Below are 27,066 nucleotides of genomic sequence, written 5' to 3' on the forward strand. Positions count from 1 at the left end.
GTGGCTACTTCCGACAATCAACCTCCTGACCATCGAACTTGACAGAGTCAAGATGCAGCTGAAGTACTGCAAGCCTCTTGTTGATATGCTACAGATTGGAATTAAGAAGCGTTCTGGGCACATGTTGGGGGATGCTGAGCTGATCGCAGCTTCGATTCTTTTTCAAAAATTCCGAACATAATGGACAAAGGATGATATCACAATCAAAATGGATAAGACAGCATGTGTATACACTGTAAAACCTAACAGTACTTCTTAATAAAAGAATTTAATTTAATATAACAATAATTAATTGTTGGTGGTGTATTTAATTGCCAGTGCTGCCCTTGGATGATTAGCATATGCTGAAAGGTGTTAGGACTGTTGTGATACCCTTTTCGGTGTAGTTCCTGGTACCGCCCACTCCCCTGTAGATCAATGGTGCTGGATGTATATTTGCATAACATGACACAGTACTGTTTTTGACTTAACAGATTTTTTTTAATTCACCACGATTGTGATGAATAGGGCAAGAGAACAAAAACCACAGAAATGGCTATTGTATGTTAGCCAGTGACTACGCGAGATAGTATAGTCTCTATGGTTTAACTAGAGAAGGCATTGGCCGGGAAGAAACTGCTGTGAAAATCAACTATTTTGTTTCTCTTGTAAGACTGGGCTGTCTAGGAAAAACATCAAGTCCATATGTACTTCTATAATTGAGGAGATTTCTTTGGGGATACACATATATAAAGGAAATATCGAATTTATATTGTATAGAATATATCTAAGCATCATTCATACTCAAATGACAAGACAATTATAAATCCAGGTTATGAAAAGGTTTCTGTGTCGGAAAGGTACAGAAAGAGCCTAACGCAGGTTTACAGGAAACAAAGGTGTGGTGTAGAACACAAGGACATGGACAGAGAAAGGCAATGGCACAACCCCTCAATATGATCAATTCATCTACTCTGTGTCGTCCTCCCAGCTGTCAAAGTAATTGTCAGCAAAGTCCAGCATCTGCTTCATGGCCTTGAGGAGCAGGATGTCACAGGTGTCACTCAGCTCACTCTCATCAAAGTAATTCTTCACTGGAATCACATTTGATGGTAGGATGCCCAGACACCCGCTAGCTCTGTAGATCTGCAGAGAGACACATACATTCATGTATAATTTCCTGCTGCTGTATCACATGATTTGTGTCAAACAGGGTTGTAATAAGTCACAACTGAAATGGTATAAATCTGCCTTTAGCAGATGCTGCCAAATGAGAATGTACAGTAGAACCTTGGAACTTTAATAACTCTTAACTCAACCAACTCTGATATCAAAGGGGTATTTTTTTTCAAGGCAATATGTTGGATCTCAACCTTTCCTACTAGAACTTCTATGGGTCGAGAAGCGTTCAACTGTACAAATTCGGACCTCGAAAGGGTCTATGGTGTTTAATTAGTCTCAAAACTCACGCACATAAAAACCACGCTTGCATATGCACTCGCCAGCAGAAATATCATTTTCACTATACGCTTCACTATACGTATTACACAATACTCACTTGCTCACTCAGTATTTAATTATTACTCTCAAAATATGTGTCACGCCCGGCTCGTCCGATCCTCGTGTGTGCCACGGCCCCCTGATTATCCACGTGTGCTTCCCTGATTATACCCAGCTGTACCCTGTTGTCTTGTCTATTTCAGTCCCCGTCTTGCCTCAGTTCAGGGTCTGTAATTGATGTTAGTTTGGTTGCATGATCCTGTCCCGTCCGTAGCTGCCATTAAATTCCCGTTTACCCCGATTTCACCTCCTGCCTCCTTCCTGCCCGCTTGCCTGCCCATGCGCCTTACTCGCACAACCGGCGAAGCGCGACAGAATGGCAGACCCTAGGAAGAAAGCACCTTCCGTGATTGAGGAAGAATACGCCGGTTACGCTGACCAGGTGCTATTCTGGATCGCCCAGCCCGGCATCCGGGAAGATCCCCCGGCGTGGGGTCTCGTCAGCCGGGGCTGGGTCATCCTGGACCAGCTGTCCCTAGAGGAGGACGCGCACCTCGCAGAGGAGGTGCGCGATAACTTCCGGCAGCTGGCCGAGCTCCGGACGGAGCGGTGGGTCGCTCCGAGTGAGCCCGGGACTGTCCTCCCGCCGTCTGCCTTTGTGGACAGCGCGCAGCCTCCCATCCCGACGAGGACCCGAAAAAGGAAGAAGCACATGATCGTCCCGCCGATCGTTCTGGGGACGTGCGCACTCGCCCCCGCCTCCCTCTCAGCCGGGGAACAGGAGGACTCTCCGGCTGTTCCTGAGGTCACCTGCGCAGCTAAGCTGCCTCCCCGGGCAGCTTCTCCCGTCCGGAGAACACGCTGGGCCGCCGCGCAGCCTGAGTGGCTGCCTCCCTCTCAGCCGGGGAACAGGAGGACTCTCCGGCTGTTCCTGAGGTCACCTGCGCAGCTAAGCTGCCTCCCCGGGCAGCTTCTCCCGTCCGGAGAACACGCCGGGCCGCCGCGCAGCCCGAGTGGCCGCCTCCACTGCCTGCAGGCCCACCGCCCGAGGCGCTCCCTTCGCCTCTGCCTGCTGCAGCTGCTGCACCCCAGCAGGAGGTCCCGGCTACGCCCGCTGCCTGCAGGCCCACCGCCCGAGGCGCTCCCTTCGCCTCTGCCTGCTGCAGCTGCTGCACCCCAGCAGGAGGTCCCGGCTACGCCCGCTGCCTGCAGGTCCACCGCCCGAGGCGCTCCCTTCGCCTCTGCCTGCTGCAGCTGCTGCACCCCAGCAGGAGGTCCCGGCTACGCCCGCTGCCTGCAGGTCCACCGCCCGAGGCGCTCCCTTCGCCTCTGCCTGCTGCAGCTGCTGCACCTCAGCAGGAGGTCCCGGCTACGCCCGCTGCCCTCGCCACCAAGTTCTTCACCCTCCAGGGACTATGCTGGAGGTACCACTGTACGACTAAAGTTCTAAAGCTCCTGAGGGCAATTAAATGTCAAAAAACTGTACTACTTGCCGATAGAGTTTTTTAGTGTGATAGTATTCATAACCGGCTTCCACTGAATCAGTATCAGAATGTAATCACTGATAAGACTTCTACCCACTTATGCAAGTCGCTCTGGCTAAGGGCATCTGGCAAACGCAGTAAATGTAAATCTAAATTTTGGACACAAATTTGTCATCCATCCATCCATAACCCCCAATCCCAGGAAACAGAGGACCTGAAGAAGGAGACACCCAGGCCAGCATCCTGGTTTATGGAGGCGTGAGGCCACAGTGCTGCCCACAGGGTCATTTTGCTGCCTGAAAATATGTTTTCGAAAATAAAATTGAGATAAAGGTTTGTGAGCCATTGGAATATAATAAACCAAAGGTTCAGACCCCCCAGGGCTGTGGGCTCGATCCCTGTCGCTGGTTGCATGTGTGACATTTGCTTGTTCACTCTGTTTCCTCCTATAGCCCACAAACATTCACCAAGATGAACTTGTTCACTGTGTGTGTGTCTGCTGCAAGCTTTTAGTACTAATTCCAGTGTTAGACCCAGAAACTCACCAGATCCTTTATGTAGCAGCTGTGATACACCTTCTTCAAGTCCTTTTCCACATGTGGGCACGCTTTGTCCACATGGGTCAGTAGCACCATTAGAGGGACCTCTAAACACAGCAACAGAAACGTCTCACTAGTGACATATTATATGTTGTCTGCCAAAGGCACGGAAAACATTCAGTTTGCCATATTCCAGTCCGGTAAACTGAACTTCTCTGTGTTCATACTGAATATCCAAATACATTATTAAAGTCATTAGTTCGCAGGGGTGAACTTACATTACTTTCCCGTATGATTGTTCAGTATTATTCATGGTTCAGGAAAAGCAGGTGTTAAAGCATATTACAACATGTATATAAATAGTTGCTTGTGAATTGTGACCCCCAGATCCACCCCCTCCCCCACTGACACACACTCCATCATAGATGCCACCTCCCTCCCTGTTCTCCACACTCACTGACCTGCCGAGTTAGTTCTCTTTCTGATTTCATCAATTTTATTCTTCATTCCTTGGTCCACAATTCCAGTAGTGGAGGCGTCTATCACATACACCACACAGTGGATCCTGTCCTTAAGAGCCAATGTGCTCCATGACTGACAGTCATCAGCTTTCATTGGCTGCGCAGGGTTGAACTAAACAAACAAAAAGGTGTGAATGACATACAGACATGCATTGACTGTGAGATCATAGGAAACTCAAGCGAAAAGCAATGTGAGTCCTTTCATATGACACTTATGTAACAACAGCACATTATTTATGCCAAAAACAATCAGTGAATGAGACTTAATTTCCTGTATTCATATAGCAGTAGTTTTTGAGGTGTGGTTAGATACACAGTTCTTACCTGGTACTTGTCTGGTATGTAGCCCTTCAGGATGCTCTCAATATCTTCAGTTCTCACCCCTCCATCCTCCCTTGCTTCCAGTCCCATGGTGTCACACAGTAGGAATCCCAGAGGCTGTCCGCCTCGGCCCGCTTTTACCTGGTAAGTGTGATACTGGAAGAAGACACATGATGTCATTCACCTTCTACCTGCTTATCCAGTCCCATGGTGTCACACAGTAGGAATCCCAGAGGCTGTCCGCCTCGGCCCGCTTTCACCTGGTAAGTGCGATACTGGAAGAAGACACATGATGTCATTCACCTTCTACCTGCTTATCCAGTTCAAGCAGGCATCTCAAAATGATGTAACTTGGTGGCCACTGGTGAGGAGGTCTTCAGCTCAGGCCACCCACTTTATTTAAACAATACAAGGATAATGGACTTAACAACCAGCATTAAAATGGAGGTGTGGGGAGATTCACTAAGCTTGGTGACACTGCTGATTAGTTTTTTATTTTTCAGGGAGACCAATCACCTGGTCTGCGGATTGGATTTAATAACCATTAAGAATCGCATTATGTGCTCAGCCGGTACGATGTGATTTCATATCACGGAAAATACATTTGAGCACCACATGTCCTGTAGGTAATAAGAACATAAGAACATAAGAACTATACAAACGAGAGGAGGCCATTCGGCCCATCAAGCTCGCTTGGGGAGAACTAAACTAATACCTCAGAGTCGTTAAAATCTTATCTAGCTCTGATTTAAAGGAACCCAAGGATTCAGCTTGCACTACATTATCAGGAAGGCTATTCCATACTCTGACTACACGCTGCGTAAAGAAGTGCTTCCTTAAATCCAGCTTGAAATGTTCTCCCGCTAATTTCCACCTATGGCCACGAGTTCGTGTATTTAAACTAATGCTGAAGTAACTATTTGGTTGAACAGCATCCAAACCTGTTAGAATCTTATATACCTGGATCATGTCCCCCCTCAGTCTCCTTTGCTTGAGACTGAACAGATTTAGCTCAAGTAACCGTTCCTCGTATGACATTCCTCTAAGACCAGGAATCATTTTTGTGGCCCTACGCTGCACCTTTTCTAAGGCCACAATGTCCTTTTTAAGATATGGTGACCAAACCTGCACACAATATTCTAGGTGAGGTCTCACCAAGGAATTGTATAATCTTAGCATTACCTCCCTTGACTTAAACTCCACACACCTGGAGATATACCCCAACATCCTATTGGCCTTTTTTATTGCTTCCCCACACTGGCGAGAATGGGACATGGAAGCATCAACAAACACACCAAGGTCTTTCTCATGATCAGCTACCTTTATTTCAGTGACACCCATGAAATACCTGTACTTTATATTTCTGCTCCCTAGATGGAGTACCTTACATTTATCGACGTTAAATTTCATCTGCCAGGTATCGGCCCAGTCACTAATTAAATCAAGATCCCGCTGTAGCTGCTGAGCTACTAATTCAGTATCTGCTACACCACCCACCTTGGTGTCATCTGCAAATTTCACCAGTTTACTGTATATATTGGTATCCATATCATTTATGTAAATTAGGAACAATAGTGGTCCTAAAATCGAACCCTGCGGTACCCCACTATGAACGCAAGCCCACTGTGACATTGTGCCTCTTATAACTACTCGCTGTTTCCTATCTGTTAACCAGTTATCAATCCAGGTCGCTACGGTACCTAAAATACCTGTCACTTTGAGTTTAAGTAGGAGCCTCTTGTGGGGGACAACATCAAAAGCCTTTTGGAAATCTAAGTAGATGACATCATAGGCCTTCTTATCATCAACTTCCTGAGTAGCTTCCTCAAAAAACTCCAACAGATTTGTTAAACAGGATCTACCTCTCCTAAATCCATGCTGGCTATCCCGCAAAATGTTATTGGAGTCCAGGTAATCTACCATTTTCTCTTTGATTATAGCCTCCATAACTTTACCAGTTATACAAGTTAGACTGATTGGCCTATAGTTAGACAAATTACTTCTATCCCCTTTTTTGAAAGATGGCAATAAGAACATGATGAGGGTGGCACAGTGGCTCAGTGGATGGTGCTGCAGCTTCACACTTCTAGGGCTGGAAGCTCAAATCGTGCCTCTGGCTCTGTGTATGTGGAGGTTGCATGTTCTTGCTGTGTTATGTGGGTTTTCCATATCCTGCCATAGAGTCAATCCCTTCTTAAATCACAATGAGGATAACAAACAGCAACTGAAGCAGAGTGAAGCTAAAAATAACAGAATATCGTCCTTCCTCTCAAGCAAGAACATCATATAAAGACATCTGGATACACGAATGTTATACCAGGAAATGAAGTTAGACAGTCACATTACCTTCAAGGTCAGGCTGGTTTTCATTTCTCCTACTGCAGCTTGGCTTGTAATGTTGCCACGGAAGATAGAGTTGATGGAGTTGAAGAAGCTTGATTTTCCAGCTGTAATCTGACCAATTAGAAGAATCCGAGCCTGAGGCACTGAATCAATGTTGGGCTTGTAATCTTGCAGGTATTGCTTGAGATCAGTTCGTGTGCTAAAAGAACAGACATTTGAATTGGAAATAGGGATTAGCCAGAATTCATAAGGAATATAAACGATCCCATAATAGCATATTACTATGGCTTCCTTTACATCTCATTAGTCATCTGCAACTAAAACCACTTAATGAAGTATCATACATGCTTATTAGAAAGTGTTTGTTTATTTTTTATTTACATTTGCTAACCAAAGCTATGCAAGGGTCTTGTTCAAGGGCCCAATGGTGACATCACTCTGCGGAACATAAAATCAGAATCTTCAGAATCTTTATTGCAACATAAAACAAAACTTGCTTTGGCACAGCTTGTTACAATTGGAGACGCCCATTACAATAGACCATTAACAATTAGGGCATAAGCAGACAGATTAAATATGAGGCAAAAGATACCCAGCAGAGATACATAAATGCAGTGTAGGTGATAAATGCAGTTAGCAGCTGGTGAGGTAACCTGCAGGGCTGCACACTGCCCAATGTTTATATGTGTGTTTGTGTGGGAGGGGAAGGTTATAGAACTTATGCATATTTTAAACATATATCCATAAAATTATGGGATGCTAGTAAAAAATAAACAAAACAAGTTGTTGATTATATTGGATAAAAACGGGCTTCATACCTGTGGTCCCACACAACATCCCTCCAAGCTTTACCAAGGAGCTCTGGTTTGTTCTCCTCTGTCACTGGGGTACTGCTCCCACTTCCCATTTTCCCAACACCAACTTTCTGACCTGTTCAAGGAAAGCATTGTGTTTTCATTATCGGTCCACCAGTCCCTGGAGAAACTGGGGTTAAGGGCCTTGTTCTCAGGATCTGAACCAACAACCTGCTGACTACGGCCACAGAGCCCTAACCGACTGAGCCACACACTGACCCATTACCCTTTTGCATGAACCTTTTTAACAATATACTTTATACATTTTCAATATGCCTTATGCTACAGCTGGCTTTGGAGTAAAATGTTTCTTAAATGGATTTTTACAGTGTTTGAAGTAGGGAAAATCGAGTGCCGGTACTCCCCTTGTTATCTTTTACCATTACTAGCAAATCAAACATAGTAGAAATGTTGCCGGTTCTCTGAAAAGGGAGACAAAGAGGTGCTAGGTACAGCCTCTCTCTGAACAGCCCACTTCAAGCACCGAATTTGTACTTATACCTATTATACCTAGCAGGGGCGCCGCTAGCAATTTTGGGCCCTATGACAAAATATGAGGTTGGGTCCCCCTACCACACCCATTCAGATCTCTGGGGGCCCCTAAAGGGCGTGGGCCCTTAGAATTGTCCCAACTTTCCCCCCCTTAGCGGCGCCCCTGATACCTAGTACATTCAGGGCTGGTCCTCACTCATGTGGCGACCTGGGCAGGAATTACCGGCAGTGCCCCCCCTCCCCAATGCAAACTCCAAAATAAATGTAGAAACAATAAGAGTGAAGAAATAAAGATGCTGGTGACTAAACAGTGCCTAAACCAATCTACAACATTAAATAATGGCCGTTTTTATTTTAAAGGGAAATTTGAATGTCAGATTGAACAATAAATTAACTTCAATATATAAATATATATAAATACAGAACATTTAACAAATTTACACAACACTATGCATCCATCTGCTTTTAAGTGTATCCATGCAATGCCAGATGCGTCATTAAATTTGATGCCCCCCCCCCTTTTGCCCTTACAACATGTCTAGAAAGGTTTAAAAGAATCTGGGAATTACTTTTATCTGTTATCATACAACCGGGATCAAATGTCAAGTACTACAACTGTTTTTTTTATTTTTTTTTGCTTTCATTATGCTGTTTGAAAAAGATTCATAAAATACTTTTAGAGTTATTGTGTTCACAAGACTGAGTATCTTCTATAGCTGTCATTTCCTTCCTTTGCTACCACACGGTGCTGCTGCTTCATTTTTGAGACAATTTATCTGAAAATAAAACCAGGCATAGATCTTCATTTAAATAATGTTTTTGTTACACATTAATAAAACTCATCCAACACTTTTTTTTTTTACAAAATCAAATGTAGTCTGCTTTCACCCTTCATTTTGCTGCCACTAAGCTGCATTGCTTAAATTTTGGGGTGACCTGTGTCAAAATTTAATCAGTGCCAGTTGGCACCCATACAAAGTTTGAACAACACCCAGCAAATAGTTTTTTAGTTATCATCTTAAGGGGATCAAATGTCAAAACTCCATTTTTTCTTAAGAAATGAACCCTAATGAGGGGCCCAAGGTAAAATCTTGTCAGATGTTAGAGGTATCCCCTAGATGTAGCATTTTAAATAAACTCCTCATCCGTGATAAATATAATTTTATATATATTTGCATATATTTTAAGACTGAGACAGAAAGTGACCAATGCTGGAATCATCAGGTAATTTTATTAGCATGGCATCTAATCTAGTGCTGGGTTAAAATGTATACCTGAATGTGAAATTATACAGCTCTGGAAAAAATAAGAAATCATTCTATATTTTTAAATCCTGATTTATTCCTGGGTTTACTGCTGGAGGCTAAACTACGAGGCAGGCTGCTTCCAGGCTCAAAGTTTCTAAGACAGCAACAAACAAGAATAAGGTGAAGCAGGAGGCAATAACCAAAAACTAGACAGTCACAAGGTAGAAGCTACTTTCTATCGCCAGAGATGACCGTCAATTTATCCGGCAGTGCCTCATAAATCGGAGGATGACCTCAAGTGACCTTAAAAAGGAATGGGAAAAACATTACGTGTAGGTGTGAAGTGCACTGCTAGGGTTAGGATCATATCAGGCTCCTAGAAGCAGGACTGAAGACCCATAAAGCAAGGAAGAAGCTCTTCATTAATGAGAAGCAGGGAAAAACCAGGCTGGAGTTTGCAAAAAAATATGTACATTTTACACAGGCATGTACCCATAAATTGAGAAATGAGTGAAACAGAAAATTTTGCTGTGGTCTCAATTTTTTCTAGGGCTGTGTATGTGTATATATATATATATATATATACACACACACACATACACACACACACAGCCCTGGAAAAATTGAGACCATAGCAAAATTTTCTGTTTCAATCATTTCTCAATTATATAATAATAATAATAATTATTATTATTATTATTATTATTATTATCATATATATATATATATATATATATATATATATATATATATATATATATATATATATATATATTTCAGCATCATTCATACTCAAGTGAAAAGACAATTATAAATCCAGGCTATGAAAAGGTTTGAGTGTCAGGAAAGGTACAAAAACAGCCTAATGCAGGTTTATAGGGACCTAACCTGTGGCGTAAAACACAGGGACATGGACAGATTGAGGCCACGGCACAACCTCTCAATATGGTAAATTTATCTACTTCGTGTTTTCCTCACAGTTGTCAAAGTAATTGTCAGCAAAGTCCAGCATCTGCTTCATGGCCTTGAGGAGCAGGATGTCACAGGTATTATTCAGCTCACTCTCATCATGGTAATTCTTCACTGGAATCACATTTGATGGTCGGATGCCCAGACACCCGCTAGCTCTGTAGATCTGCAGAGAGACACATACATTCATGTATATTTTCCAGCTGCTGTATCACAAGACTTGTGTCAAACAGGGTTGTAATAAGTCACAACTGAAATGGTATAAATCTGCCTTTAGCAGATGCTGCTGAATGTGAATGTACAGTAGAACCTCGGAACTCGAATAACTCTGATATCAAACCTGTATTTTTTTTCAATGCAATGTCTTGGATCTCAACCTTTCCTACTAGAACTTCTATGGGTCGAGAAGCGTTCAACTGTACAAATTCGGACTTCGAAAGGGTCTATGGCGTTTAATTAGTCTCAAAACACACGCACATAAAAACCATGCTTGCATATGCACTCGCCAGCAGAAATATCATCCTCACTATACACTTGACTCTACACAATACTCACTTGCTCAATCAGTATTAAATTATTACTCTCAAAATATGAGGCACGCGTGTATGCGCTCGTGAGCAGAAAACCCATCCGGTCTACGCGCTCGCTGGACCCTCTTGTGGAAACCCTTTAGGGCCAAAACGTCTTAAACTTTTCGCATAGAAACGGAATTTTTATCTCTAAAGATAGACATATAACTTCACATACAGACGGCATTTTGCAACATGTCTTGATGTCAACAAACTGATCTTTCAAAATAAAAGCACCATTAACTTCTAACCACAAACACCATAACAAAATCAAATTCTTCACCCTTTTGGTTATTATTCTCTGTGACTTTCCTTATGTGCAATTAAATAGACCAGGGTGACAAAATAAGTATTACTGTATATACAATATTGTCATGGAAATAAATCAATACTTATGATTAATCAATTAGCCTATGATTACGGTTTAAAAGAAAATTGCTGTGACGCCCGCTCCGTCCGCTCCTCGTGTGTGCCACGCCCCCTAATTACCCACGTGTGATTTCCTGATCGTGCCCAGTCGTGTCTTGTTTCCTGCTGCCTTGTTTCATGTATTTAAGTTCCTGATTTGTACTAACCCGTGTCTGTCATTGATGTTAGTTGGCGTCTTCTGTTCCCTGCCCCGTCTTTCGGAATAAACCCCTTGTTTGCCCTGATTACGGCGTGTTGGCCCGTTTCTGCCTGCTCGCCCGCACGATCGCCGCTCTGCCCGCGATCCAGTGTGACAGAATGACAGACCACAACAAGGCTGCTTACATCTCCGAGGAGGAGTACTTCCGCCTCGGAGAACAGGTAGCGTACTGGAGATCCCAACCCGGTATCACTGAGGATCGTCCAGCGTGGAGCCTTGTCCGCTGGTGTGAGAGGACCCTCGGGGAGCTAGCCCTCGACCTGGAAGCCCGCTTGGCCGAGGGGCTGCGCAAGGGTCTCCAGCGGATAGCTCAGCTCCGGACCCAGCGCTCAGTCGCTCCCTGCGAGCGGGGACCCGTCCTTCCGCCGTCCGCATTGGCGGACGTAGCTCCACCTCCCGCCGCTACCAAAAGCCGGGGGAGGAGACGGAAGGAACCGGCGATCGCCCCGACGATCGCCTTGAGGGCATGTGCCCTCATCCCGGCGGCCCTCCCGGAGGAGGATCGGGAGGTCTCCCCAATCGCCCGGAAGGTCCCTAGCTCTGCTAAGCTGTCTCCCCAGGCAGCTTTTCCTGTCCGGAGAGCACCGGTCCCGGCTACGCCGTCTGAACGGCCACCGTTGCCGGCGGACCCCGCTCCCGTGCAGCCGCCATTGCCGGCGGACCCCGCTCCCGTGCAGCCGCCATTGCCGGCGGACCCCGCTCCCGTGCAGCCGCCATTGCCGGCGGACCCCGCTCCCGTGCAGCCGCCGCCGCCTGCGCAGCCGCCTTCGCTGCCGCTGCCGGAGGACCCCGCTCCCGTGCGGCTGCCGCCTTCGCCGCTGCCGCCTCTGCCTGCGCAGCCGCCTTCGCCGCTGCCGCCTCTGCCTGCGCAGCCGCCTTCGCCGCTGCCGCCTCTGCCTGCGCAGCCGCCTTCGCCGCTGCCGCCTCTGCCTACTGCAGCTCCCGGGCCGGCGCCCCCACTGCAGCCACCTGCTGCAGCTCCAGGGCAGGCGCCCCCACTGCAGCCAGCTCCTGTTCCTGACCGTGCTCCTGTTCCTGACCGTGCTCCTGTTCCTGCAGAGGCGCCCCCTCTGCAGCCGCCTGCTGCAGCTCCCGGGCAGGCGCCCCCACTGCAGCAACCTGCAGCTCCCGGGCAGGCGCCCCCACTGCAGCAACCTGCAGCTCCCGGGCAGGCGCCCCCACTGCAGCCAGCTCCTGTTCCTGACCGCGCTCCTGTTCCTGACCGCGCTCCTGTTCCTGACCGCGCTCCTGTTCCTGCAGAGGCGCCCCCACTGCAGCCGCCTGCTGCAGCTCCCGGGCAGGCGCCCCCACTGCAGCCACCTGCTGCAGCTCCCGGGCAGGCGCCCCCACTGCAGCCAGCTCCAGTTCCTGACCGCGCTCCAGTTCCTGACCGCGCTCCAGTTCCTGACCGCGCTCCAGTTCCTGACCGCGCTCCAGTTCCTGCAGAGGCGCCCCCACTGCAGCCGCCTGCTGCAGCTCCCGGGCAGGCGCCCCCACTGCAGCCGCCTGCTGCAGCTCCCGGGCAGGCGCCCCCACTGCAGCCGCCTGCTGCAGCTCCCGGGCAGGCGCCCCCACTGCAGCCGCCTGCTGCAGCTCCCGGGCAGGCGCCCCCACTGCAGCCAGCTCCTGTCCCTGGCCCCGCTCCTGTCCCTGGCCCCGCTCCTGTCCCTGGCCCCGCTCCTGTCCCTGGCCCCGCTCCTGTGACTCGTCTGCCCTTGCCTCGGCGTCCTCGGCCCCGACCGAGGGGCGTGATGTCCGTGTCCCGTAAGGGGCGGGGACACAGACGCAGGGCTGGGGTCCCGCCCGCCCTGCCCCCTGGCTCGCCCTGCCTCGCCTGCGCTGGGGCTCGGTTGGCGCCTGCGGGTCCTGGCCCTCCGGGTCGGCTGTCGCCTGCGGGTCCCTCTCCGATGCCTCGTCGCCCCGCCTCGCTCCCCCCTCCGGTGCCTGGTCGGTCGCCTGGGGGTTCCCCGACGGCGGCTCCTCGGTTGCCTGCGGGGCCCCTACCTCCGGCCCTCCACCGGACGTCGCCGCCTGCTGCGGCTCCCCCCTCCTCTGGGCCTTCGCCGTGGGCCCCTCCTGCTCCCTCGTCCCCTTCCCCGGTGCTCCCTCCTGCTTCCTCCCTGGCCCCTCCGCGGGTCCCTCGCCCTGCCTCCTCGGCCCCTCCGAGGTCCCCTCCGGCTCCGGCCTCCCGGCCGCCTGCGGCCCCTCCGGCTGCCTCCCGTCGCCCGCTGGGGCTCCCTCGGGCTCCCCTTCCTTCCTCCTCCTTCTCTCCCTTCTTTCCTGTCTCTGTCCCGCCTGTCTGTGTTCCTCCTCCTGCCTTTGTTCTGCCCCGCTCTGTTCCTGGTTTCCCGTCGTTCCCTCCCGTCACTCCCGCTCCTTTTGTTCCGCCTGTTCCCTCTGTTTCTCCCTTCCTGGTCTGTCTGTCCGCTTTTCCTGTCTTGTGTAGTGTCCTGTCCTGGCTCCTGCCTCTTTGTCAGTTTTGCCTGTCTGTCTTGTTCCCTGTTCCCCGTTGATTTTTTTTGCCCTTGTCTTTCAGGTTCTGGTTTCCCGGTCTCGTCCCGTCCTTCGCCTCCTCCCGGGCGCGCCCGGTGTAGCGCGCCTTTGGGGGGGGGTTCTGTGACGCCCGCTCCGTCCGCTCCTCGTGTGTGCCACGCCCCCTAATTACCCACGTGTGATTTCCTGATCGTGCCCAGTCGTGTCTTGTTTCCTGCTGCCTTGTTTCATGTATTTAAGTTCCTGATTTGTACTAACCCGTGTCTGTCATTGATGTTAGTTGGCGTCTTCTGTTCCCTGCCCCGTCTTTCGGAATAAACCCCTTGTTTGCCCTGATTACGGCGTGTTGGCCCGTTTCTGCCTGCTCGCCCGCACGATCGCCGCTCTGCCCGCGATCCAGTGTGACAATTGCGAAGAGCCATTTTCCTTTGCGTCCCAATGATTTTGATTTCATACATCATAAATAAAACCACATATTTGTTGATAGTGATGTATTTGTGATTTTTTTCTATAGATCATCTGCAGTATATTGAGTCCCTAAAGATGTCAGGGTGAGAAAATATATTTTTAATTGTTTTGTGTTTCCTCTCAATAGTTTTGTGTTCCCTCACAATACTTTTCCGCTACTAATAATAACTGTACTCTGTCCATTTAAAATACAAAAGATAGAATTAATGGATTAATAAGTATAAACCAAAATAATACAGACATGTCTAGTTAAATGTACTTTACTGTTTACAGCAACTGGCGGTCACTGGGCACAGTGCAATTATTATAATCATTATTATTATTATCATTATTATTATTATTATCATCATCATCATCATTATTGTCATAAATAATAACAATTGTGATGATGATGATTATAATAATAAATATGTATATAAACATAATATTATAGTTGTCTGGTGTACATTGTCCCCCATAGTTTAATGCTTAAAGCACACAGGACATGTCTGTATTACAGTACAGCAAATCACAAGCGGGCAAGTGCAGTGGGATCACAAATCTATTGTGTGGCAACACTGAAGTATTGTGAGAGAACGCAAAATTACTTAGGAAATGTTTTGCCACTCTGACCTCTTAGGGGCAATTCAGTGGTACGAACTGTACAGAAATCCACAAATAAACAGGAGGGAAGCCACAAATGTGACAAATAGGCAAAACTCAATAGCTTTGTGTTCCCTCACAATACTTTTCCGCTACTAATAATAACTGTACTCTGTCCATTTAAAGTACAAAAGATAGAATTAATGGATTAATCAGTATAAACCAAAATAATACAGAATTGTCTAGTTAAGTGTACTTTACTGTTTACAGTAACTGGCGGTGATTGGACAAAATGCAATTATTATTATTATTATTATTATTATTATTATCATTCTTATCATTATTAGGTGCGGCATGGTGGTGCAGTGGTTAGCACTGTTGCCTCACACCTCTGGGACCCGGGTTTGAGTCTCCGCCTGGGGCACATGTGTGTGGAGTTTGCATGTTCTCCCCATGTCGTCGTGGGGTTTCCTCCGGGTACTCCGGTTTCCCCCCACAGTCCAAAGACATGCTGAGGCTAATTGGAGTTACTAAATAGGCCATAGGAGTGCGTGAGTGCATGGTGTGTGAGTGTGCCCTGTGATGGGCTGGCCCCCCATCCTGGGTTGTTCCCTGCCTTGTGCCCATTGCTTCCGGGTTAGGCTCCGGACCCCCCGCGACCCAGCAGGATAAGCGGTTTGGAAAATGGATGGATGGATGGATGTGTGGTTTTTCATGTCTGTATGACTTTATCAGTTGTTGAATGATTGTATCATTAGTTCGCTGAGTTGATAGGTTTCAATAGGTAAACATGGAGGCTCTGCAAGGGATTAAACTCATTTACATCATTTCTTATGGGGAAATTTAACTTGGAACTCAACCAAATCCTAAGTCGACCAGCCTTCTGGAATGAAGTAAGTTTGTCTTCCAAGGTACCACTGTATAACTGAAGTTCTAAAGCTCCTGATGGCAATTAAATGTCAAAGAATTGTACTACTTGCCAACAGAGTTTTTTATTGTGATAGTATTAACCGGCTTCTACTGAATAAGTATCAGAATGTAATCACTGATAAGACTTCTACCCACTTATGCAAGTCGCTCTGGCTAAGGGCATCTGCCAAATGCAGTAAATGTAAATCCAAATTTTGGACACAAATTTGTCATCCATCCATCCATAACCCCCAATCCCAGGAAACAGAGGACCTGAGGAAGGAGACACCCAGGCCAGCATCCTGGTTTATGGAGGCGTGAGGCCACAGTGCTGCCCACAGGGTCATTTTGCTGCCTGAAAATATGTTTTAGAAAATAAAATTGAGATAAAGTTTTGTGAGCCATTGGAATATAATAAACCAAAGGTTCAGACCCCCCAGGGCTGTGGGCTCGATCCCTGCCGCTGGTTGCATGTGTGACGTTTGCTTGTTCACTCTGTTTCCTCCTACAGCCCACAGACATTCACCCAGATGAACTGCTATCTCTCACTTGTTCACTGTGTATGTGTCTGCTGCGAGCTTTTAGTACTGATTCCAGTGTTAGACCCTGAAACTCACCATATCCTTTATGTAGCAGCTGTGATACACCTTCTTCAAGTCCTTTTCCACATGCGGGCACGCTCTGTCCACATGGGTCAGTAGCACCAATAGAGGCACATCTAAAAACATCAACAGAAACGTCTCACTAGTGACATATTATATGTTCTATGGAATAAGCCATCATAGCAATCAGCACACTGATGTCTGTCTTACTCAGAAGCACCTGCCAGCATCACTCTGCCTTTCCTCAATCCACATGTGTTCAGCTCAGCTCATGTTCATACCCTAATCTTCAGTCCCAACCCTTTAAAAGTGGGCCCTATGTGACAGAAAGCCCTCCAGCTTCTCACAGATGGAGCGGCTCTGTGTGGAGGAGCATCCAGGAGCTCCTTCAGTTACAGCATGAATACTGTTCCTGCCAAAGCCCCAGAAAACATGGTTTGCCATTTTCCATTCCAGAAAGCTGCTCTTGTTCTTACTTTGGCAGGTTCCTGTGTGATTATTCTGTGTTATTCATGTACCCCTGCCCAACAACACGCACTCAATAACAGATGCCACATTCCTCCCCACTCACTAACCTTGAAAACTAGTTTTCTTTCGGATTTCATCAACTTTCTTCTTCATTTCTGTAGCCATGATTCCTAATGTTGAGCTGTCTATCACATACACCACACAGTGGATCCTGTCCTTAAGTTGTAACTCTGTCTGACCAGCACCAGGTTGCCATGGTGATGCAGGGTTGAACTAAACAGACAAAACGTTGTTAATGACACATTACAAACAGACATGCACTGACTTTGAGATCATGAGAAATTGAAGCAAAATGTTGTGTATCTCATATGACATCTGTGTAATTCCTTATTTATGTGAGAACAAATCAATGGATAAGATTTAATTTTGTCAGAAGAGAATGTAGGGAGAAGACGACCAGTATCTGTAAACATGTGACTGTTATAAGCCATTAATGGGATCAGACATGCATGCATTCATATGGAAGCTGTTACTGAGACCTGCTTAGATACACAGCTCTTACCCGGTACCCATTTTTTATGCAGCCCCTTCAGGATGCTCACAATATCTTCAATGTTCACCCCTTCATTTTCTTTTTTTGAGACTTAATTTCCTGTATTCATATAGCATTAGTTTTGAGGTGTGGTTAGATACACAGTTCTTACCAGGTACTCGTCTGGTATGTAGCCCTTCAGGATGCTCACTATATCGTCAGATTTCACCCCTCCATCCTTATTTACCTCCAATCCCATGGTGTCACACAGTAGGAATCCCATAGGCTGTCCGCCTCGACCTGCCTTCACCTCGTAAGTGCGATACTGGAAGAAAACAAATGGTTTCATTCATCTTCTTGCTGCTAATCACTTCAGCAGGCATCTCAAGCTCAAATAACATGGGGGCACTGATGTGGAGGTCTTCAGCTCAGGCAGCCCACTCAGATTTGCTTAAGAAAAACACCAAATGCAGATAATCTACTAAACAGGCAGCATTAAGATGGTCATGTGTTGTTCTGTGGGCCAGATTTAATGCTGATTAAAAATCCTGTCAGACCCCTAAAGTACATGTTATTGGAACGATGGATGTGAGAAATGTCATTTATGTCTACGCAGGGTCACAGAAGTCCGGAGCATATCCCACAAAGCAGGGAATAACCCAGGATGGGGAGTGACACACACCATTCCCACACACATTCACACCTATGGACAATTTAAAAACTCCACTTCACTCTACAATGTGTTTGGGTGATGGGGGAGGGAAGCCAGAGAACCCAGAGGAATGATGGGTAATGGCAATAAGCACATGAGGGTAGGACAGTGACTTGGTGGGTGATGGGGAGGGAAGCCAGAGAACCCAGAGGAATGATGGGTAATGGCAATAAGCGCATGAGGGTAGGACAGTGACTTGGTGGGTGATGGGGAGGGAAGCCAGAGAACCCAGAGGAATGATGGGTAATGGCAATAAGCACATGAGGGTAGGACAGTGACTTGGTGGGTGATGGGGAGGGAAGCCAGAGAACCCAGAGGAATGATGGGTAATGGCAATAAGCACATGAGGGTAGGACAGTGACTTGGTGGGTGATGGGGAGGGAAGCCAGAGAACCCAGAGGAATTATGGGTAATGGCAATAAGCACATGAGGGTAGGACAGTGACTTGGTGGGTGATGGGGAGGGAAGCCAGAGAACCCAGAGGAATGATGGGTAATGGCAATAAGCACATGAGGGTAGGACAGTGACTTGGTGGGTGATGGGGAGGGAAGCCAGAGAACCCAGAGGAATGATGGGTAATGGCAATAAGCACATGAGGGTAGGACAGTGACTTGGTGGGTGATGGGGAGGGAAGCCAGAGAACCCAGAGGAATGATGGGTAATGGCAATAAGCACATGAGGGTAGGACAGTGACTTGGTGGGTGATGGGGAGGGAAGCCAGAGAACCCAGAGGAATGATGGGTAATGGCAATAAGCGCATGAGGGTAGGACAGTGACTTGGTGGGTGGTTTGGGGGTTTGAATCCTGCCTCCTGCTCTCTCTGCATAGGGATTACATGTTCTCACTGTGTAGTGTGAGTGTTTCATAGTGTGGAAGAAATTTAGCAACTGAAATAAACTAAAATTCACACTGCCTCTCCAAACTGATTGGTGTGAGGAGCAGTGACAGACATTCCAGACTGATGGGCCATTGACAGTATGCAAAGGTGTGGTGACTCCAAAATCACTTCAAAGTTGTAACACTTTAGTATCAAACCTCATACAATTCTTTGAATGTCTCATTCACCTTTGTGTAGCCAGCCCCAATGTCTATAAGCTTCAGAGCTCAAACGTCTTGGCTAGAAATGTTTATAATGTGATGTTTTACAATTTGTCAGCACCACTGAAAATAGGTTTTTGAAAAGTATATGTTTAAAGTAGATTTTAACAAAAAAAAATAGAATAATCACATTCTAAATGATCTCAGATTATTGGTGCTGAGTTTGTGCTGAATAAAAGCATTTGTAGCACTTTGGGATAAATGTTGTTTACATAAGTGAAATATTTTACAGTTTTTCTGAATTGCTGAATTATTAAAAATCATTTTGGGAACAAAACTGCCAATTGCCAACAGTCATTTATTGAATCAGTCACTTGTTTGGCAAAACTTTAAACGATGTTCACCTAGTTAGAGACAATTTGCAGATCTCAGTCACCCTTTTTGCAAAACTCAAAACACATTCTCATTCATTAAAACACATTTTGCGCTATGGTGAACTTTGATGCAAAATAGAAAACACAGCAGTAATATGCCTCTCATTTGTTTACATTTTGGCTTTGTCCTTTACAGTAACTTTTCTGGAGTACTTTGTACGGCAAACGTTATATATTAGTGTCAGTCATAACTGTACAGTATACAAATATTTTTGGTAATCGACCATACTTTTTTTTTTACTATACTGTAGTTGTCACGCCCGGCTCATATCCTCGTGTGTGCCACGCCCCCTGATTATTGAGGGGGGGTTAGGCTTCGTGCTAAACTTTGTCACACTAAGAAATGGGAACAAACTGGAACACAGGCAGGAAGTAAAGGGGGGCTTCAGCCCTTCTCATAATGCAAGTGAAATTAGGAAAGCAGAAGGTGCATTATCAGGGTCATGGTGACATTATGCTTATGCTTGACCGGCTTGGCTGTGGGGCCTAACAATGAAGGGGGTCGCTGAGGGTCGTTGACGCTGCAACTCTGCAACATAACAGGATAGGATAAAAGGAAAAGGGGGTGGGTACTAACGCCAGCATTGTCAAAACAATAGTTGTATGTCACGCAACTGGAAAGGTACCAACAAGGACAGCAGACGCCCTAAACGGGTTATAAAAACCAGACACAGACCATAGAGAGAGAGCTTCCTTCGGTATGTACTGTTTGTGCATCTGAGTGTGGCTCCTGGATCGCGATCTGTGCTGAGAATAAAGAGAGCTGACTTACAACCATCCTTCGCCTCATGTGTGCATCTTTTCCTCATCAACGGACTCGGTGGAGTCGAACTCCAACATTATCCACGAGTGCTTCCCCGATCTAGCCCAGCTGTGTCTGATTATTTTCGCCCAGTCCTGTCTATTTCAGTCCATGTCTTGCCTTAGTTTCTTGTCCGTCATTGATGTTAGTCGACGTCTGACGTTTCCTGCCTCTAGTTTCTCCAATAAATCCCCGTTTCCCCGTCTTCCGCTTGCCTGCCTGCTTCTTGCCCGCTCGCCTGCCTGAACGATCACCCTCTTTCTACGGCGATCGTGACAATAGTCTTGCGGTTTCTAATTTACATGCTAACAACAGTTTTGACTGGTAGCGTTTTCATTTTTTTGTGAGTTTAGCTTGAATTTTAGGGTTTGTGCTTAGTGGTTTAATTAAAGGAGAGGAGATTTTAGGAAATGTGTTTTAGCAATTCAGAAAAACTGTAAAATGTCAAGGCATGTCAGACTACTTTGAAAGAGGGTGAGAGGCCTCAGACACCATAGGGTTACAGTAAATACTTATTATGCTATGTTTCTTTTATGTTCCTCTATCTATCTAATTCCCAATCTATCTATCCAGTGCCACTTCATCATTCAATCCTCTATGTGCAATGTAGTGATGTAAAGTGCTGTCAGCAAAACAGCATGATGCTACCACCACCCTGCTTGACCATTGGTTCAGTGTTCTTAGGTAATAAGAAAGCAACCTCACCTTGATCCCCTGCAAACATATCTCTTTTCATTGTGGCCAAGCAGAGAAGTTAATGACACATTCACACGTCATTGTGACTGCCCCCCACCCCCACCCCGTGAATATGCAGCCATCAGCAGCCTTTCAGACTGTTAGCCAGATAGAACACACTAAGGAATGTGTCTATTTTATTCAAGCACAGTACAGAACCATATGTTTTTTATTTATTATTTTCCACTCTGTCCACCTTTATTCTCCACAATCAATCTTATTACTTTGTTTAGGCCTGTAATTAGTCTGTTACACATATCTTGGGTCACTCTCCTCTCCCATAATAACTCTATTGCTTGGACACGCTGCTGCTTTGTACCTGGCTTGGCCTCCTTGCGGATCAAGTCAAGTAGTCAAGTCAAGTAGGTTTTATTGTCATTTCAGCCATACACACAGTATATAGAGAAATGAGTTACCGTTCCTCCAGGACAATGATGCAACACAGAGTAGGACAAAGACCGAGCAACATCATAAGCGCCGAATTAATGGTGGTATCAGTCTGGATACAGTATTTGAGTTACTGTATGGTAGCAGCGAGGGTTATTTGTGCAAAAATGCTGTGCAAAAATGCCGTGGTATAGAAGAATAAGGAGTTGAGTGGCAATAAATAATAATAAATAGAATATACAGATGTACATGTAATGATCCTTACTGGGGAGCACCCTAAGCTCCCAACCCAGGAGAGGCCTGCACCATGCCTGGGCCAGGAGAAGTTGCTACTGCACTAGATGCAGGAGAGGCCTTTGTCGCTCCACTAGCCCCCAGCCCAGGAGATGCCTTCATCACTCTGTTAGCGCCTGGCCCAAGGCTTCCAGCCCCGAGAGGGCTGCCCACCTTGCACCTGCAGTGGCCACCACAGATGAGGTTTCTGCTGCTCCTGGCTCCAAGGGCGCCACTTTGCCCACGCTCCCAACATGCCAGGTCATCTGCCTTGCCCATTTCTGGAAGGCCTGGTTCTACCCCGCTCACTGCATGGTGTCCTGTTGGATATAGCTTCACTCTCAGCTGCCAGGCCAGTGAGAGCTGTTCTGTTCTGCCCATATCTGGACATCCTGGTTCCGTTCTGCCTGTGTCTAGGCCTCCAGGTTCCCTCCGTCCTGTCCTGCTCATCTTCAGCTGTCCCAGTCGTCATGCCCTTCAAGCTCCTCAATGCCCTCCTGTCCCTCCATCTCTCACCCTGCAGGTCCCTTATCCTCCTGTTCCTATCCTGTCTCCTAAGTGCCCCCCGGTCTGGTTCCACTGTCTCTGCAGCACCATCTGACCCTGGCCCTGCTGTCTTCTTGGTGCCACCTAGCCACTCTAACCCCTCAGTGCCACCTGGTCCCACAAGTTCTCCAACCCCAGGAGGCTCTGCGTCCTTTAGTCTGCCCCCCACATCACAGGGTCTGGATGATCCCCTGCCAAGCCCCTTCTGCTCTGCCCTGCTTTTGCCCTGTTGCCCCTTCCCAACTGTGTTCTTCCCTAATCTGTGTCCCTTGTGGTCCTTTTTGTCTGCTCTGTGTTCCTAATGGTGTCTGGTCCTGTGTTCCTGGTCTTGTCCTTGTATCTGGGGACTTTGTATGTCTATCCTGGTGTTAGGCTCCACGGTCAAAGCCCTAGGGGGTGTGTTCCTGTCCCGTCCTGTTTTGTCCATGGGTTCTGTCCCTCTGTAGTAAAATCTGTCCTGTCCAGGTGTGACCTGTTTTATTTGCCCCCATCTCTTTTCCTGGGTCTCCTTGGTCATTTGCTGTCCATTCCTGGCCTGGTCCCTGCCTGGTCTGTGCCCCTGTCAGTGTTTGTCCTGTCCCATCCCGATTCTGGGGAGGGGTGGGGTACAGTCCTTCCCTGCCCATGATGTCTGCCTGATCCTCCAGTTTCCTCCCTGCCACTGCTCTAACAAATCACAACTGGTGCTCGTTTTTCACCTCTTGTTCTTGCCCTCAGGTTAGCAATTCCCAACTGCCTCTTGTCTGGGCCCTCATTAACTCAGTATTTAAGTGCTTCCCAGTCTTGTGGTCCCCAGTTCCATCATTAACGTTGTTTGCCTGTTGTCCATATCCACACCTCCCTGTTTCTTCCCCTGTGATCCTGTTTGCCAGTTCCATTTCTATTAGTCAACCACCATTTCTTTGCCCCTCCCCACCTGCCCCCCAAGTCTTTTGCCCTGGTGTACAACACAAGGAATTGAACTTAGCAAAGAAAAGAAAGAATGACTGGAATATTTATGGAGAGTAGACCATTTATATATAACTTGTCCCATTGTATAAATTAGAACATTGCACCTCCTTTTCATTGAAGCTGTCTGTGATCATCCCTTGTGTATCACTCTGCTTCCCTTTTGCAAGAAGAAATAATTTCCCATCACTTCAGAACTATGTCTCCGGGTAAAATTTTTGTGACAATGGGCTCAAACTAAATTTCATACAAGGGATTCAGTACTGTCCTAAATGAGGACAACAAAGAGCAACGAGTAACAAACTGCAAATAAACATAGCAGATGTGGAACAAACACTGAACCAGAATGGTGGACAGCTGTATAAGGTAGTCTTTCATGTGAAATGAAGACTTGCATAATCACATTACCTTCAAGGTCAGGCTTGTTCCTACAAATCCTACGTCAGCTTGGCTTGTTATGTTGCCACGGAAGATAGAGTTGATGGAGTTGAAGAAGCTTGATTTTCCAGCTGTAATCTGACCAATGAGAAGAATCCGAGCCTGAGGCACTGAATCAATAAGGGGCTTGTAATCCTGTATGTATTTCACAAGGTCCTTTCTTGTGCTATAGGAATGGAAATGGGAATTAGTCAAAATTTATAAGAAACACAAATAGTCCTTCCTATATCTAATATACAACAGTTAGTTTCGACCAAGAAATCTGATTTGACAAAATGTTTTTTATGAGTGCTGTTAGAGTATAACCACACTTGGACATTTCACATCAGATGTATCATTCCGTTTTACAGGTGTATCTAAAAACTGTTAAGCAATAACATATGAGAAGGAATGTGGCTGTACTCCAATATATCATCGCTGTGATTCGGTCATGCAGGCGAGTGCTGAAGATAATCACAGCCGTCATATAATGTAGTACTAACACACAACTTTGAGTATGATATTGCTTTTATACAACATTCCAAGTGGCATTTGTAGGTTAACACCAATAAGCCATAACGAATAATACTTGCTTGATTATTTATTTAAACCATGGAGTGTTTATCCTGGATCATTTGAAACAATATGACATGCTGCATGGAAATATAAAATGCATTCAGGCCGGCTTTGTTGTGACTCAAGACAATTCCTGAAAATAAGACTACTGGATCCTCATGGAACGCAACTCTGGTGCTGGAATCATCTTCAGAGATGTTTGTATTAGAATATAGGTCCAAACTTTTTATGGCATGTGGAATCATAAACCTGAATGCTTTTTCGATGCATCAGCTTATATCCATGAAGTATGCCGTACTGTTTCAAGTGATCGGTTTCAAAACAGAAAATATTACTCAGAAAAACAGGATGGTTATCTCATTATTTCAGAAAAACTGAAAATTTTACTTATAAAAACAGGGTTCTTATGTCCTTATTTTGGAAAAACAGATCTTTTTTTCCAAAAATAATGTAATATGCTTCCAGAACTAAAACTTTAAATCTCATTAAGATTTTTTTGCACATTTACAAATCTCATTACACACACAAATGTACTCTCCACACGCATTTGCAAATAATTTTGCTACAATAATAGCCATACTCATGGGCCCACTGGTGAAATCACTACCAGCCATGGGATTACAACTAGTGAACGTTTTATCATGGGTGCAGAGACCTAACCTGCAGTGCCACACACCACCATATGCAGGCTGTATGTGTGTCTGGGTGTGTTTGATAGCAGAAGGTTTACAGTATATTACTCATGAATATTTTAAAAATACAGGTATATAATAATAATAATAATAATAATAATAATAATAATAATAATAATAATAATACATTTTATTTATAAGCGCCTTCCTGGACACTCAAGGACACTGTACAGTGAATGCAAAAAAACAATATAAATCATAAAACCATCCATCCATCCATTTTCCAAACCGCTTATCCTATTGGGTTGTGGGGGGTCCGGAGCCTATCCCGGAATCAATGGGCACGAGGCAGGGAACAACCCAGGATGGGGGGCCAGCCCATCGCAGGGCACACTCACACACCATTCACCCACACATGCACACTTATGGGCAATTCAGCAACTCCAATTAGCCTCAGCATGTTTTTGGACTGTGGGGGGAAACCGGAGTACCCGGAGGAAACCCCACGACGACACGGGGAGAACATGCAAACTCCGCACACATGTGACCCAGACGGAGACTCGAACCCGGGTCCCAGAGGTGTGAGGCGACAGTGCTAACCACTGCACCACCATGCCGCCCCCTCATAAAACCATAAAATACAAAAAAATACAAGAATATAAAATATAGGTTAAATTAGACAAAGCAGAGAGAGAAAGCCAGCTTGAACAGATGGGTTTTAAGTTTCTATTTGAAGAGTGGAAGTGAGTCAGTGTTTCTGAGCTCTGATGGTAATGAGTTCCAGAGCCGAGGAGCTGAGCGACTGAAAGCTCTGCTCCCCATGGTGGGAAGACGGGCGAGGGGGACAGTGAAATGGATGGAGGATGAGGATCTGAGGGTGCGAGGGGGAGTGGCAATTTGTAGGAGGTCAGACAGATATGGAGGAGCAAGGTTGTGGATGGCCTTAAATGTTAACAGCAAGATCTTAAAGTTAATACGGAACTCAACTGGCAGCAAGTGAAGCTGCTGCAGAACGGGAGGGATGTGGCAGATGGAGGAGGTTCGGGTGATAATACGGGCAGCTGAACCAATTGAAGCTTATGAAGGGATTTCTTAGAGAGACCAAAGAGGAGAGAGCTGCAGTAATCTAAGTGAGTAGTAACAAGACTGTTAACAAGAATAGCAGTGGTATGTGGAGTAAGGGAAGGATGTAGATGATTAATATTACGTAGGTGGAAATATGAAGGAAATATGAGTGATGTTATTGATATGAGACTGGAAGGATAAGGTACTGTCGAGGATGACATCCAATTTATTTAATTTGAGAAAGTTTAAAGAGAACCAGGACTTAATTTCTGCTAAACAGTCAGAGAAGGAGGAAGGTAAAATGGAAGAGTTGGGTTTGCTACTGAAGTAGAGCTGGGTGTCATCTGCATAACAGTGGAAATTGATATTGTACTTGTGAAAGATTTTGCCTAGGGGAAGGAGGTAGATAATGAAGAGGAGGGGCCTCAGGACAGAGCCCTGGGGCACACCTGAAGTGACAGTGGAGGGCTGAGATGTGAAAGATTTTGCCTAGGGGAAGGAGGTAGATAATGAAGAGGAGGGGCCTCAGGACAGAGCCCTGGGGCACACCTGAAGTGACAGTGGAGGGCTGAGATGTGGAAGATTTGAGCTGAATTAACTGAGTGCGGCCAGAGAGGTAAGATTTGATCCAGTGTAATGGAGTGTTTCTGATACCAATGGAAGATAATCTATTTACAAGGGTGTTGTGACAAATAGTATCAAAGGCTGCACTCAGGTCAAGAAGAATGCGAATAGTTAGTAAACCAGAGTCAGCAGCCATAAGTAGGTCGTTAGTGATTTTTATAAGTGCAGTTTCTGTGCTATGAAGAGGGCAAAAACCAGACTGGAACTGTTCATACAAATTATTGTGAGATAAGTGGGAATGAAGTTGAATAGCTACTGTTTTTTCAAGAATTTTAGAGATAAAATGTAAGTTAGAAATTGGACGGAAGTTATTGAAGTCAGTAGGCTCAGCACCAGGTCGTCAGTATTGGAGTTATGACAGAAGCTTTGAACGATGG

General features: G+C 46.1%; 2 protein-coding genes across 2 annotated transcripts in view; one reads left to right on the forward strand and one right to left on the reverse strand.

Annotated features, from left to right (window-relative positions):
- LOC125723388 (NACHT, LRR and PYD domains-containing protein 12-like) overlaps positions 1–27,066 on the forward strand; it is a 216,133-nt gene that overhangs the window by 106,577 nt on the left and 82,490 nt on the right. The gene's annotated exons all lie outside the window — the stretch shown is intronic.
- LOC125723454 (uncharacterized) overlaps positions 457–27,066 on the reverse strand; it is a 42,909-nt gene continuing 16,299 nt past the window's right edge. The window contains exons 3-13 of the mRNA XM_049000055.1: positions 23,784–23,979; positions 17,673–17,825; positions 17,076–17,241; positions 16,516–16,616; positions 10,259–10,415; positions 7,506–7,617; positions 6,691–6,886; positions 4,348–4,500; positions 3,964–4,135; positions 3,509–3,609; positions 457–1,125 (exon numbers count right to left, since the gene is read on the reverse strand). Coding sequence (XP_048856012.1) covers positions 949–1,125; positions 3,509–3,609; positions 3,964–4,135; positions 4,348–4,500; positions 6,691–6,886; positions 7,506–7,617; positions 10,259–10,415; positions 16,516–16,616; positions 17,076–17,241; positions 17,673–17,825; positions 23,784–23,979 — 1,684 coding nt within the window. The 3' untranslated portion in view covers positions 457–948. The remainder of the gene's footprint in view (positions 1,126–3,508; positions 3,610–3,963; positions 4,136–4,347; positions 4,501–6,690; positions 6,887–7,505; positions 7,618–10,258; positions 10,416–16,515; positions 16,617–17,075; positions 17,242–17,672; positions 17,826–23,783; positions 23,980–27,066) is intronic.

This window comes from Brienomyrus brachyistius, unplaced genomic scaffold, assembly GCF_023856365.1.
Source record: "Brienomyrus brachyistius isolate T26 unplaced genomic scaffold, BBRACH_0.4 scaffold48, whole genome shotgun sequence".
NCBI classification, from domain to species: domain Eukaryota; kingdom Metazoa; phylum Chordata; class Actinopteri; order Osteoglossiformes; family Mormyridae; genus Brienomyrus; species Brienomyrus brachyistius.